The 12,796-nt window shown below is 42.2% G+C and overlaps 1 protein-coding gene across 3 annotated transcripts; it reads right to left on the reverse strand.

The window, feature by feature from the left end:
* Positions 1–20: 20 nt before the first annotated feature.
* Positions 21–4,145, reverse strand: LOC124681801. Of its 3 annotated transcripts, none has more exons than XM_047216624.1 (12): positions 3,614–4,145; positions 3,387–3,499; positions 2,822–2,882; positions 2,580–2,693; positions 2,069–2,200; positions 1,849–1,968; positions 1,265–1,659; positions 1,089–1,188; positions 929–988; positions 757–843; positions 534–662; positions 21–408 (listed from the first exon to the last, which is right to left on the reverse strand). In XM_047216624.1, exons 2-12 carry the CDS (start codon positions 3,464–3,466, stop codon positions 109–111), a joined length of 1,578 nt encoding a protein of 525 aa, XP_047072580.1. In that variant the 5' UTR covers positions 3,467–3,499; positions 3,614–4,145; the 3' UTR covers positions 21–108. The 3 variants fall into 3 exon arrangements, with proteins under 3 accessions (XP_047072580.1, XP_047072579.1, XP_047072581.1); XM_047216623.1 differs by having other exon boundaries at positions 1,265–1,668; positions 3,614–4,142; XM_047216625.1 differs by lacking the exon at positions 3,614–4,145 and having other exon boundaries at positions 1,265–1,668; positions 2,818–2,882; positions 3,387–3,476.
* Between the last annotated feature and the right edge of the window lie 8,651 nt (positions 4,146–12,796).

Raw genomic sequence — 12,796 nt, forward strand, 5'->3', positions numbered from 1 at the left:
AACTTTACTAAACTATCACAGTAACCTATTTACACAATCACTCACACTGATCGATCAATAATGTCCAGTTTACTTACACAGACAATTTGGGAAAGAAATATGCATTGCCTACTCACCCAAATTCCTGTGTACAGTGTATCTGAAAGAAGACTTATACGGCAACCATTCAACACGCTTATCTATCCTCCTCCTGAGGCATTTTCTGATTTCTTTTTGTTGGGCTTCAGGCATGCTCTTACATACCATCTCAATCAGACCAGGCAATTCAAGTGCAGCATCCTTTGCATAGTAGTGGAGAACTTTAGGAAGAAAGATGACCTGCTTCCTGACCATAACATTAGCTCTAATGAACTCAGCCTTGGCTTGATCCAGTTGACGATATAGTTTCTTGGCTGTGTATAACCTTACCTGCAGAGATTTTGTAGAGTAAGAATAGTATGATCACTTAACAATTAAAAATGCAGAGATTTCTTACTGTAAGAGTAATGTAGTCATTTTGCAGTTAAAATGTTGCCATTAGCTGTAAAACTTACAGGTGGATCTGAGAATGCTCCCGTGGAAAGACTGAAGTGAGCAAGCGGCTCTGGCTGACTAAGAGCATATGGATGAATGGAGCTCCCTGGTGCTGGTTTTTTGGTGGGCGTAAATAGCGTGCGAACCCACTGTATGAACATTAGTTTGTTAGCACCTTCTCCTTCTTAGATTTGCTTATGTTTGTATAGCTGATTGAAACTGCTATGTAGGTGCATGCCATACCAGAGAAGGACGATGGGATTGACATCCAAGAATTGAGTTCTGAATAATTTGGGAGTTTACTGAATGCCCACCCACATCATATGCAGCCTGCCAACATATTTCTCAAGAATTAATTTTAAGAGAAGTTCAAATATGACAAGTGTATATCTGTTAAAATTTGATTACTGTCTACCTTCGAAATCATGTCTGAGCTTTTCATGCGTTTATCCTGAAGTCCATAAGCCATAAAAGCCTGTCATATTTCAGAAGGCTCTGCGGGTTAGACATGAATATATTCTGAGGTTAACAGTGAATATAGCTAAGGTAACAGTTATTGTAAATATTGAACATACATGCATCACTAAAGCGTTGTGGATGTTGATCCAAAAACAGAGCTGTTCCTCATGTGCCATCTTCGTAGGGTCAATTTTCTCAAGTCGCTTTATCAGGGCTCTAAGACACAAAATGAGAGTCTTGAAATGAAAAGAGTTGGTATACTGTTTTTCTATTCTTTTGCAGAGTTGCTTACCTTATTGTGTCAAGCATTTTGGAGGCATAATCGAACTTGTCTGCATCTATATGTATCCTTGGAAAAATTATCATCCCACTGTACTGGTTATTATTCTCATTCGATGAACTATATTTTTCAGAGCTTGCGTCAACATTGCAGCTGAGCCGGGGGCTCCAACTATCGACACGATGTTTTAGAGAAAAGGTACTAGATGCAGAGGAGAATGAAGGAGTCGACAAAGTCTCTGAATCTGCATCTTGTGATGGGCGACTCGCAAGTTTGCAGTAAACAGAAGAAATGCATTTTAGGATGTCCTCTGAAAGTTTACATCCAATCCTGGGCACATATTCAGCAATAGAGGCACTCAAGAAATTTGCAAGACTAGAGTGCCCTGAAGTTGACCTTGACATTCCCTGTGAATACTTCAATGATATAAAAGGTGCATCAGATATTCTCACATTTGCAGGTTTTATTAGTAAAAGCTAAATCTCGTACTCTCAAAGAAAAAACTTCAGAGACAATAATGTCAATAAGTTAGGGTAATTAATCTGACTAGCTTGATGGTGAATACTGAATGGGTGAAGAAGACAAATTGGTCATACATGTCTAGAATCTGAAACTGTTGGCAAGCTGTAGGATGCAGACTCCCTGATATCTCTCAACCGAAGAGCACCTTCATCAGCTTTCTTTCTGCTGCCTTGACGATGCGTTTCTTGACCCACCTGACCATAACTTCAGCTTTAGTACATTCTACATTATCTGAATTGTCGTGGAGTATTAAGTCCCAACATTGAAATCCTTCCAACGTAGCAGAGTGTGTACCTGACCAGAAACACGAGGGGAGATGCCCAGGTATTGATCAAATGTCGCCCTGTAGAGAGAAAGCAAATGCAGTTCCCTTCGTACAACTTCCTCCTCCAGGGCTGCTATCTCCCAAACCAAGTCTGCAACAGGCTGCAATCATAACAAGATCAATCATAACTTAACAGTTACACGTATGTAGAACTAACTTATTACTATTATTACTATTATTTTTCTTCCATGCGATTTAAAGTTCAAAGCTGAAACACTGTTACTGAGTACTACAGATACACAATTCAAGGGGAAAAAGGAGTGTAATCATGGTATGATAGCCTTGGTTACAACTCCCTAGATACAACAAGCATCATTTTGTTGACAAAAGTGATAAGCTTAAGGTAATGAGAAAAGGGTAATATGATGATAGCTTTATAAAGTATGGATACAACACCTGAATTGAACAGCTTTGCTACAGCTTTTGGAAACCATTAGGCCGTTGAGGCCAAGAAATAATTCATTAGGGTCTGGAACAAACCTTTGACATAGCATTTTCATTATGTTCTGCGGTAGTAATCACGTGGGGCTCTTGCAAGTGCTCTGCTAGGTTAAGCGAGTGCCTCCTATGGGGAATCCTATCCCGATTGGTTGTCTGCAAGATTATGAATAGCATGACATAGAAAAATAATTCAGTAAGTAAACTCTGAAGAGCGGTAGCATATTGTTTCTTATAAACAATACATAAGTAAGAGCGAAAAAAGGGAAGTTTAGATTACCCACAGGTTTGTGATAGGAGAATCGTGGTGATATGTCATATAGATTTGCATGTGTGCTTGCAACACTGGGAAAAAAAGGAATGAAGTTAGAACAATACTTAATTAGATATTCGTCTAAAGTAACTGAATGCAAAAAATGGATATCTTTTGTAGTTAAAGATAAAATGTTCTTTTTGTCAAAAGAGAGCAGCAAGAGCTAGGACACATACGGTGCTGGCAAATGATTTGCAAGCACAACTATCTACATTGGTATCCCCTTCATATTTAGACAAAAAAGGGAAAACATCAGCGTTGCTAGAACATTGTTTCAGTTATATAATGCTGCTAATACAACCAAGTAGATATATGTCTAACACGAAAGAAAATGGACATACTGATCAAAACGGTTAGGATGGTCTGGCATATCCATGTCTCACTAGTGCCCCTTCTACCTTTTTACCAGCTATCATCTCACACACACGAAAAAGAAAGAATAGAATAACGCTTACCCTGAACTCTGAAAAAATGGTAGAAGAACAAATTTTGTGAACACCAAGCTGAAAAGATTGCCGCATGTGCATACAACTAACCTTCGGGTGTGCCGGTGTTGTAGATGAGAGCACGAGTGCGTAGCCCTTGGTGTGTCCATGGCTATAGCTGAGTTGTCCATGCCTGCTTACCCCGTGCTTCAGTCAGAAAGAAGCTGCCAACCATCGAGAGCAAGCATGTCCTGCAATCAGTATCCTGTTGCTCTCATAGCTAACAGCTACGCGAAGAGGAGGACAGAGTAATCTAATCACTCAGCCGATGAACTTACCAGGCTCATACATCGCTAGTTATTGTTGTGTACTGCAAGCTGCAAATGGAAACAAAAGGTGGAGGCTTTGATCGATCAACTCAATTTGTCCGTGTGAAGAGAAATCTTCTCTACTTCTTCTAGCTCCAGCCTCTGCTCCACTAAACAGAGAACTACCTCAAAGGGGAGGAGAGAAATCGGAAGGAAAAGCAGCAGGGTCGTGCTGAGCAGTGGTAGTAGCTAGAGACAAGCAAGAACAGATGGAAGCTGCTTAGCACAGCAGAAATGGCGGGTTGAGCAGGTGGATGCACTAATGCCAGCTGTGATATATAGAAGGGAGAGATAATCATTGCTTCAAGACATACGTAAGAGCTGATATTTAAGACTGAATGAGAGGGGCAGCTAGGATGGTTAGCGAAAGGAGGAGCTGACCCACAGGGCTATGCCAAAGAAACAAAGGAAAAGCAAATGCAGCCTGCGGGAAGATACGGTCTGTAAAAGGATTGTAAAACTCTCGCAGAAAAGCAGAGGTTAGCAAAGAAGATGAAACTGGAGCAGTGGCATCTATCAAGTGTGTCCCCCTCCTCCTGCTGCCAATTCCTCCATTAAAAGAACAGAGAAAGCCGAACGGCTGCAAACAGTGGTCAGTAATGGCGAGGTGGACGCAATGATCGATGGGGAAAGATGCATATGGAGGTTTTAGTGGCGGCACAGGTCCGAAGTGGAGAGCGACTGGTATCCAATCTCACTAACTAATGATGCATCTCTTTATTTCGAAATTCAGTAATGATCTCTCTTCCGTTTAATAAAGTCAATAGTGTTGGATGGAGATTTTCGGCTCTCGGGTACCAGTGATCTCGCTATTTTCAAAAGAAAATCAAAAATCACATTTACGAGTTTTAAGTTTTTTTGAAAAGAAAATCCAGATGTTGACGATGATTTATCCCACAAGTGTCCTCAATATCAATTTCAATACTTCTATAGATAATAAGTATCCAGAGGTTTAGTTTAAATTAGAGATAATTTGAACTAAACCATCAGACACTTATTATGGATTGGAGGGAGTATTCTGAGCTACACATAGAATAACAGATGTTGTGTATGTATAGTTTCAAATCTCAAAAATTATCAGATTTTTTTATGTACCTCACAATTCAAAGAATTTAGCATTAAAATTTTGCATGCTTCTAGGTTACATTATTGACCATGTCCAGATTTGTTTTCAGAATTTCCTAAGACTTATAAATACAATTTTTGATGTTTTAAAACGTAGAGATCACTGAATCTCAACAGCCAACAACACTTTTCGATAGTTTTCTCAGTATAAAAAAAATAGAAAAATGGGAGGAGGATATTTTATTAGAAAAAAGAAAGAAGCAGAAAGAGTGTTATGATTAGGTGGGCGTGGCCGGGGGGCAGGGCGGTCGAGCGGACGGGGATTAGGTTGGGGCGTTGCTACCACCCTTGGTCCATTTCTGGGTAAAACAATTAATTAATTAAGCCGCAACCACCACAACCACTGTGCTCTGTGTGCCCTGCGTCAGGCGTCTCGTCCGCCCTTTCTTCAGCTAACACATTGATTATTACGTGCCTGATCATGCATGATGGGTGCATTCCGTTTGCAGATCACAGTGAGCCGTACGTTCGGTGTACCAAAAGCAGGTTTAATTTTGGCCTATGGAGCACTAGATAGTAAGGAATAATATGTACTCCGTACCAGAAACAATTTATTTTTTTGTCTATATATATGGAGTCATAGCTAGATGGTAAACAATGATAATCCATAGGTAGATGGTGAGATATTTTATTTTTATGAAAATTAAGAGCATCTTCAACTGCAGCCGCTAAAGCCCCAAAAGCAGGTTTTGGGGGCGCCGGTGTGCAAGATAGGCCGCATCGGCTGCCCCCAAACCATGCCGGCAGGTTCAATATTCCAGGAAATAATTGTGTTCTGCATCAAATATTAGTAGTATTTTTGTTATTACTTTGGTCATCTATTTATCGGTTATTTGATATTGTCCATTGATTACTGAAGTTATACGCAATGACTTGATTCTAGAATCGATCTCCATGCTTGTATAGACATGCACTGTTTAGTATCTATATTGCTACATGAATAAGCAAGAAATTTATATGACTAACAGTAGTTTATATTTGTGAAGATATGTTTAATATTAATTTGTAACATGGCCTCTGGAATTATAGAAAGTGGAAACCTTGTTTCAGCATTCAGTTATGATGACTGTCTTCAGAACTTAGTGTAATGGGTATCTTCTTGATATTAATATATTCCTTTTATCGAAAAAGTATGCGGAAATATTTTGGGAGGCCAATTTGAGTGGCGCTCGACTCTAGGACAGTTTCTACCGATACCCTAAAGCGCATGTCCGACCCAGTTGCCGGACGTCATTTGGGAGGAGCCGTTGGAGATGTTCTAACTGCAGACGGTGAGATATTTTCTTGATTGGGATATACATTTGCGGTAGTTGTTCAGGCAACAACGACCTCAGCTGGCTAGCTACAGTAGATGCATGGCAATTGAGATGCAAGAGCACCAAATCAGTTAAGAGAAGCAGCCAAAGATAGGGAGAGAAAGAGAATGATTGCAGGGATAGGGGGACAAAAGAGGCCGTGAACGGGAAAATGGGACCGGGCGTAGCTGCACCCACATTTGCGTGGAGGCGAAAGAGGAAAGCTAGCTCTCGGCTCTCGCTCACCCGCCGGCAGGTGAAAAGCCGAGACGAGAGCCGTAGAAAGGAGAGGGAGATAGATATATACAGTCGTTTTGCTGTTCCACCTTACCCCACGTAGGCATGGGAAGCTAGCCACCGCGCGAGCGACTATGCCGCTGCTCTCTGACCTCCAAGTTGAAGCTGGCCAGCTGCGCTTATCGGGGCCGGCCGGCCGTCGCTGGTCCTGCCGACAGTTTACAAGCTTCCAGCGCAGACGACGAAGAGCTACTAGCTTGTTCAGTTGTTCCGCCACGTGTTTTCATCTCGGCAGGTACGAAATGCTTCCCCCGTGTATAATCGAGTGAAATTAACAAGCATGGAGCATCCTCTCGACCAGCACAAAAGTTACTGTAGCCCGGAACGCTCACATGCTCTAAAATAATTGAAATTCAAGATTCAGTTGACGATAAGGTTTATGTATTGCTTATTTCTTGGAGACGTTGATTTTATTGAATATATAAGTAAATTATCATATTAAGTAATTCGAACTAACAGTTGATAAATCATAACTACATAAACAGCAGATGAACTAATCATGCAGATCAACAGAGTAGATGAACATATAGCATCTAGACAAGATGAACCTATCACATCTACTCCAAACAGCAGTACTAGAAACTCTAGTAAGATTTGAAACAAGGATGACAGAAACGTGTACCATCCAGCGTTGGCGGCAGCAACGATGATGTTGGCGGCAGCAGTCGTCCATGTTAAGGTTGCCGAAGAGGTTGTCGATATCCGGGAAGAAATCATCGTTAGGGAAGTCGTCGTCGGACAACGTCGTGTTGCTAGTAGTCGCACGTAAGCGCTCCCCAAAAACCTGATTGCTCCTCACCCGTACAGGTCTACGAGAGGCAGGGTTCCGGAGGCCTACTGTCCCGCCGCTTGGTGCACGCCGAAGGACGAGATGAGGAAGACGAAGACGGCGGCGCAATGAACTGGAAAGATGTGGTCGCATATGGTGTCTCGTACAGGCTAGGGTTGTCCGCGCTTATATAGTGCGGTTCGGGAAGGTCGTGGGACGTAGCCCACGTACGAGTCCATGATCCAGAAAAACCGAAATGAAAATGGCTGGGTTAACGTCCGTTAATGACTAATTGATTACACAATTAATTTTCCAAACAACAAAAAGATAAGCTCGGCTCGGTGAGGTTCCCGCAACCCGCGGCGCGTCGTGACGCGCGTGGCGAGGCGGGCGGCGGCGGAGGAGGAGTGCGCGAGGGCTCTCTCTCTTCTCACTCACTTACTAGGGCTAGAACAACCCACCTTATATACCACTCCAACTCTCTCCCAACTAGCAATGTGGGACTAAACTTTAGTCCCACCCTTGCCATTCCCACATGGGCCAAGAGAATTTCAGAATTTTTATTGGGACATGGGCTAAGGTCCAAGGAAAAATTCCAGCAATCCCCCACAAAGTCTCATTGGCACATCTAATACCATTATTCCAGAATCATTGTTTTATATATCAGTGCACGGTGGAGACTGTTAAGTTGAACTTCCACTAAGAACTTCATATTACACTAGTTTGCAACTTGAATAGTGGACTACGCCTTAGAACTACAAGTTTTCTGCGAACTAGCTTCACACAAAGCCTAAAGCGATACAGGGCTACCACGAGGCTTCCTCGCGGTGTGGAGCTTATACGTCATACTCCAGGGCCTTTCATGAGTTTATTAGAGAGCCCCCAACTCTCACATATTGCGACGTTTAACAATCAGACTCATATAGGTGTGTTCTTCAGAAGATGTTCTGCATGACAACATCTTTGCTTGAATAAGCCACTTAGAACACATTAAGATAAATATCAACATGCCATGCAGATCATGAGGAGTATTGCATCTTCACGGAGAGGGTAAACTCAGCATAGGGATACTCTCCTCCCAGCTGACTAACAACTTGTCTCCCAGCTCTAATTCACGGGATCTCCAATCACATAGAGTGGGTTACCACTGTAGGCAACTCATAGTGTGGGTCTCAAGTCCATCTCACTCGATGCATTCTCTATCACATTTCGTGATAGACCCTTTGTGAAAGGATCTGCCAAGTTTTTAGATGTTTGGATATAATCCAACGCAATAACTTCAGAGTTTCTAATTTTCCTGATAGATTTCAATCTCCTCTTCACATGCCTTGATGACTTCATATTATCCTTAGAACTGTTTACTTTGATGATCACAATTTGATTATCACAGTTCATAGGAATAGCGGGTATTGGTTTCTCAACCACAGGTAATTCCATCAAGAGCTCACGAAGCCACTCTGCTTGAACGGTGGCAGTGTTTAGTGCCGTGAGTTCTGCTTCCATTGTTGACCTCGTTAAGATGGTATGCTTGCAAGACTTCAAGAAAACAGTGCCACCACCAAGTGTAAACAAATAACCACTCGTGGCTTTAGTCTCATCAGCATCTAAAATCCAATTGAAATCACTATAACCCTCAAGTACCCTCGGATACCTAGTATAGTGAATACCATAGCTCACAGTGCCTTTCAAATAGCGCAACACTCTCTCGAGAGCCATGCCAATGAACATCTCCAGGTCTTGATACAAATCGAGCCAATTTTCTTACATCAATGGAGATGTCAGGCCTCGTGGCGCTGGCTAAATACATAAGCGGGACAATTATTTGAGAATATCTCAATTGATCTCTAGCAGCTCTTTTGTTCTTTCGAATTATCACACTAGGATCATAAGGCGTTGGAGAAGACTTGCAGTCGCTATACCCGAAGCGACTCAATATCTTTTCCACATAGTGGGATTTAAGCAATGTAATCCCACCATCATCATCCTTGAGAAGCTTGATGTTTAATATTACATCAGCTACTCCTAAGTCCTTCATCTCAAAACAACGAGATAAGAACTCTTTGAACTCCTTAATGACAATAGGTTGGTCCCAAATATCAATATGTCATCAACATAGAGACAAAGGATAACTCCCTCGCCCACACCATAGCGATAGTATACACACTTGTCAGCTTTGTTTACAACAAAGCCTTCAGCGGTTAAGGTTCTCTCGAACTTTTCATGCCACTGCTTAGGTGCTTGCTTAAGACCATACAAAGACTTCAACAACTTACACACCTTTCCTTCTTGACCGTCTACTACGAAACCATCAGACTGCTCCATATAAATTTCCTCACAAAGCTCTCCATTTAGGAAAGCTGTCTTAACATTCATTTGATGAACGAGAAGATCATGTGAGGTAGCCAAGGAAAGTAGATCTCGAATAGTGGTCAGTCGAGCTACAGGTGAGTATGTATCAAAGAAGTTTTCGCCTTCTTTCTGAGTATAACCCTTGGCCATAAGTCGTGCCTTGTACTTTTCAATAGTACCATTGGGCCTAAGCTTTTTCTTGAACCCCCACTTGCATCCTACATGTTTGCACCCATAAGGACGATCAGTAACCTCCCAAGTTCCATTATCTAAGATGGAATCCATCTCGCTACGGACAACTTCCTTCTAGTAGTCAGCATCCTGAGATGCATAGGCTTCTGAAATAGAAGTGGGAGTATCATCCACGAGATACACAATGAAATCATGACCAAAGGACTTTCCATTCCTCTGTCTCTTGCTCCTTTTGGGAGCTTCATTGTCGTCCTCCATAGGATTATCATAGTGTTCTATCGCAATGGTAGGTTCAGGAATTGTAACTAACTCCTGACTTGATGGACTAGGCATCCCCCGATTTGATGAGCTAGACTTGTCTTTCATGGGAAAGATGTCCTCAAAGAAAGTCGCATCATTCGACTCCATAATTGTACCAACATGCATGTCGGATACCTCAGATTTCACTATCAAAAGTCTATAGCTAGTGCTATGAAATGCATATCCCAAAAAAATACAATCCACGGTTTTTGGTCCAAACTTTCGCTTCTTGGGTATTGGCACATTCACTTTCGCCAAGCAACCCCAAGTACATAAGTAGGAGAGTTTCAACCTTTTCCTTTCTCATTCCTCAAATGGAGTAATTGTTTTGTTCTTTGTGGGAACACGGTTTAGGATATGACACGCGGTCATTATCGCCTCCCCCCACCATACCTTGGATAGACCCGATGTATCTAACATGGCGTTAACCAAATCAGTTAGAGTACGATTCTTTCTTTCAGCCACCCCATTAGACTGAGGTGAGTAGGGAGGCGTTCTCTCATGGATAATACCATGCTCCACACAAAAAAGAATCAAACTCATTGGAAAATACTCTCCACCACGATCAGACCTAAGCCGTTTAATCTTTCGATCAAGTTGGTTTTCTACTTCAGCTTTGTAGATTTTGAAGTGATTAAAAGCTTCATCTTTAGATTTCAGAAGGTACACATAATAATATCGAGTGGAGTCATCAATTAGCGTCACAAAGTATCTTTTTCCACCTTTTGTCAACTCGCCATTCATCTCACAAAGATCTGAATGTATGAGTTCCAGCGGTGACAAATCTCTTACCTCAGCAGTCTTGTGAGACTTGCAAGGTTGCTTAGCTTGCACACACACTTGACACTTGGAACTCTTGATAGTAGTAAATTTTGGAATTAAATTCATATTGGCTAGCCACGTCATGCACCCAAAATTAATATGAAAAAGTCATGAATGCCAAATATTGGACTCACTATCATTGCTAACATGATTAATAATTTGAGTACATAAGTCTGATAAAGATAAGCGGAACAAGCCTCCGCACTCATAGCCTTTTCCAACAAATTGTCGATACTTAGAAATTACAACTTTATTGGACTCAAAAACCAACTTAAAACCATCTCGACATAAGAGCGATCCGCTGACGAGATTCTTATTGATGGAGGGAGCGTGCTGCACATTCTTCAGCTGGATGGTCTTCCCCGAAGTAAACTTCAGATTTACCGTACCAACACCATGAACAGAAGCACGTGAGCCATTTTCCATCAGCACGGAGCAAGTCCTTGCGACCTGATAAGAAAAAAACATGGAAACATCAGAACATACATGTGTATTGGCACCCGTATCAATCCACCAATCAGGAGAGTTACATACTGAAAGGACAGTAGGGAAAATACCGTACCCATCGTCCTTCATCTCAGTATCGCCAGCAATAACAATATTAGCGGTCTTGCCGCCGTTCCCACGCTTATCATAGCGATTAGGGCAATTAGGAGCCCAATGGTCAGGCTCACCACAAACGTGGCAAGCTTCTTTCTTCTTATCAGTCTTCTTCTTAAAGTTGGTTGAGTGTGAGGCCTTGTTCTTGCCATCAAACTTGCCTTTGCCTTCAGATTTATTCTTGTTCTTGAACTTGTGGGATTGGAAGTTTTTCTTCTATACCACATTGGCACTAGATCCTCCCTCAAAGTCTCGAGCACGTGTGTCCTTTGCTCTCGCCTTTTCTTCCACATGAAGAGACCCAATGAGATCCGAAACGGAAAACTCTTGTCTCTTATGTTTTAGAGAAGTAAGAAAGTTCCTCCATGAAGGAGGAAGCTTGGCAATAATGCCACCGGCCACAAACTTATCCGGTAAGGTACACTTAAAATGCTCAAGTTCTTTGGCAATTGACTGTATCTCATGAGCTTGCTCAACAACAGAGCGCGCACCAGTCATCTTGTAGTCATACTATTGCTCCATGACATACAATTCAGTGCCAGCATCCGAGACCCCAAATTTGGCCTCGAGTGCATCCCACATATCCTTACCATGCTCAAAAGTCATGTACGGGTCAACAATGTTGTCCGCAAGAATACTAAAGATAGCCGCCTTAAACATGGCATCGACTTTCTGTTATCACCAGAATTTGACCGGATCAGAGGTGGGCCGCGATTGGAGATGGGCTTGAAGGATATACATGGAAGAAATACATGAATCGGCCTTATATGCAAAGTTTGGGCTAGTTTGCCCGTGTATCTGTAACATAGTAGGATACGTGTCGATTAGATAGAGTTTGGCTCGTGCCCGGTTGGGATTATTCCCACGTTTGAAAGTCTACGGACTATAAATATGTATCTAGGGTTTATGAAATAAACAACAATCACGTTCACCACAAACCAATCTAGGCGCATCGCCAACTCCCTTGTCTCGAGGGTTTCTTCCGGGTAAGCATCATGCTGCCTAGATCGCATCTTGCGATCTAGGCAGTACACGTTTATTCGTCATTCATGCGTTGCTCGTGCTGAAGCCTTGTTGATGGCGAGCAACGTAGTTATCATAGATATGTTAGGGTTAGCATTGTTTCATAGTATCATATGCTTTCGTCTGTGCAACCCTTAGACGTCTAGCCGTCCTTACACCTATCTTAGGTGTAAGGGCGGCACCCCGCTTGATCATTATTTAGTAGATCCGATCCGTTATGATTGCTCCTTGTTCTTCAAGGATTAGTTTAATATCTGCATAGTTAGGCCTTACAAACGGGTTGAAGGATCCAGTGGCGCGTAGGGTGTAGTTTGCTAACCCTAGACAGGATGTTCCGGGGATCAACTTCGTGTTGGTTTTTAGGCCTTGTCTAGGGTCGGT

Source organism: Lolium rigidum, unplaced genomic scaffold, assembly GCF_022539505.1.
Source record: "Lolium rigidum isolate FL_2022 unplaced genomic scaffold, APGP_CSIRO_Lrig_0.1 contig_56905_1, whole genome shotgun sequence".
NCBI classification, from domain to species: domain Eukaryota; kingdom Viridiplantae; phylum Streptophyta; class Magnoliopsida; order Poales; family Poaceae; genus Lolium; species Lolium rigidum.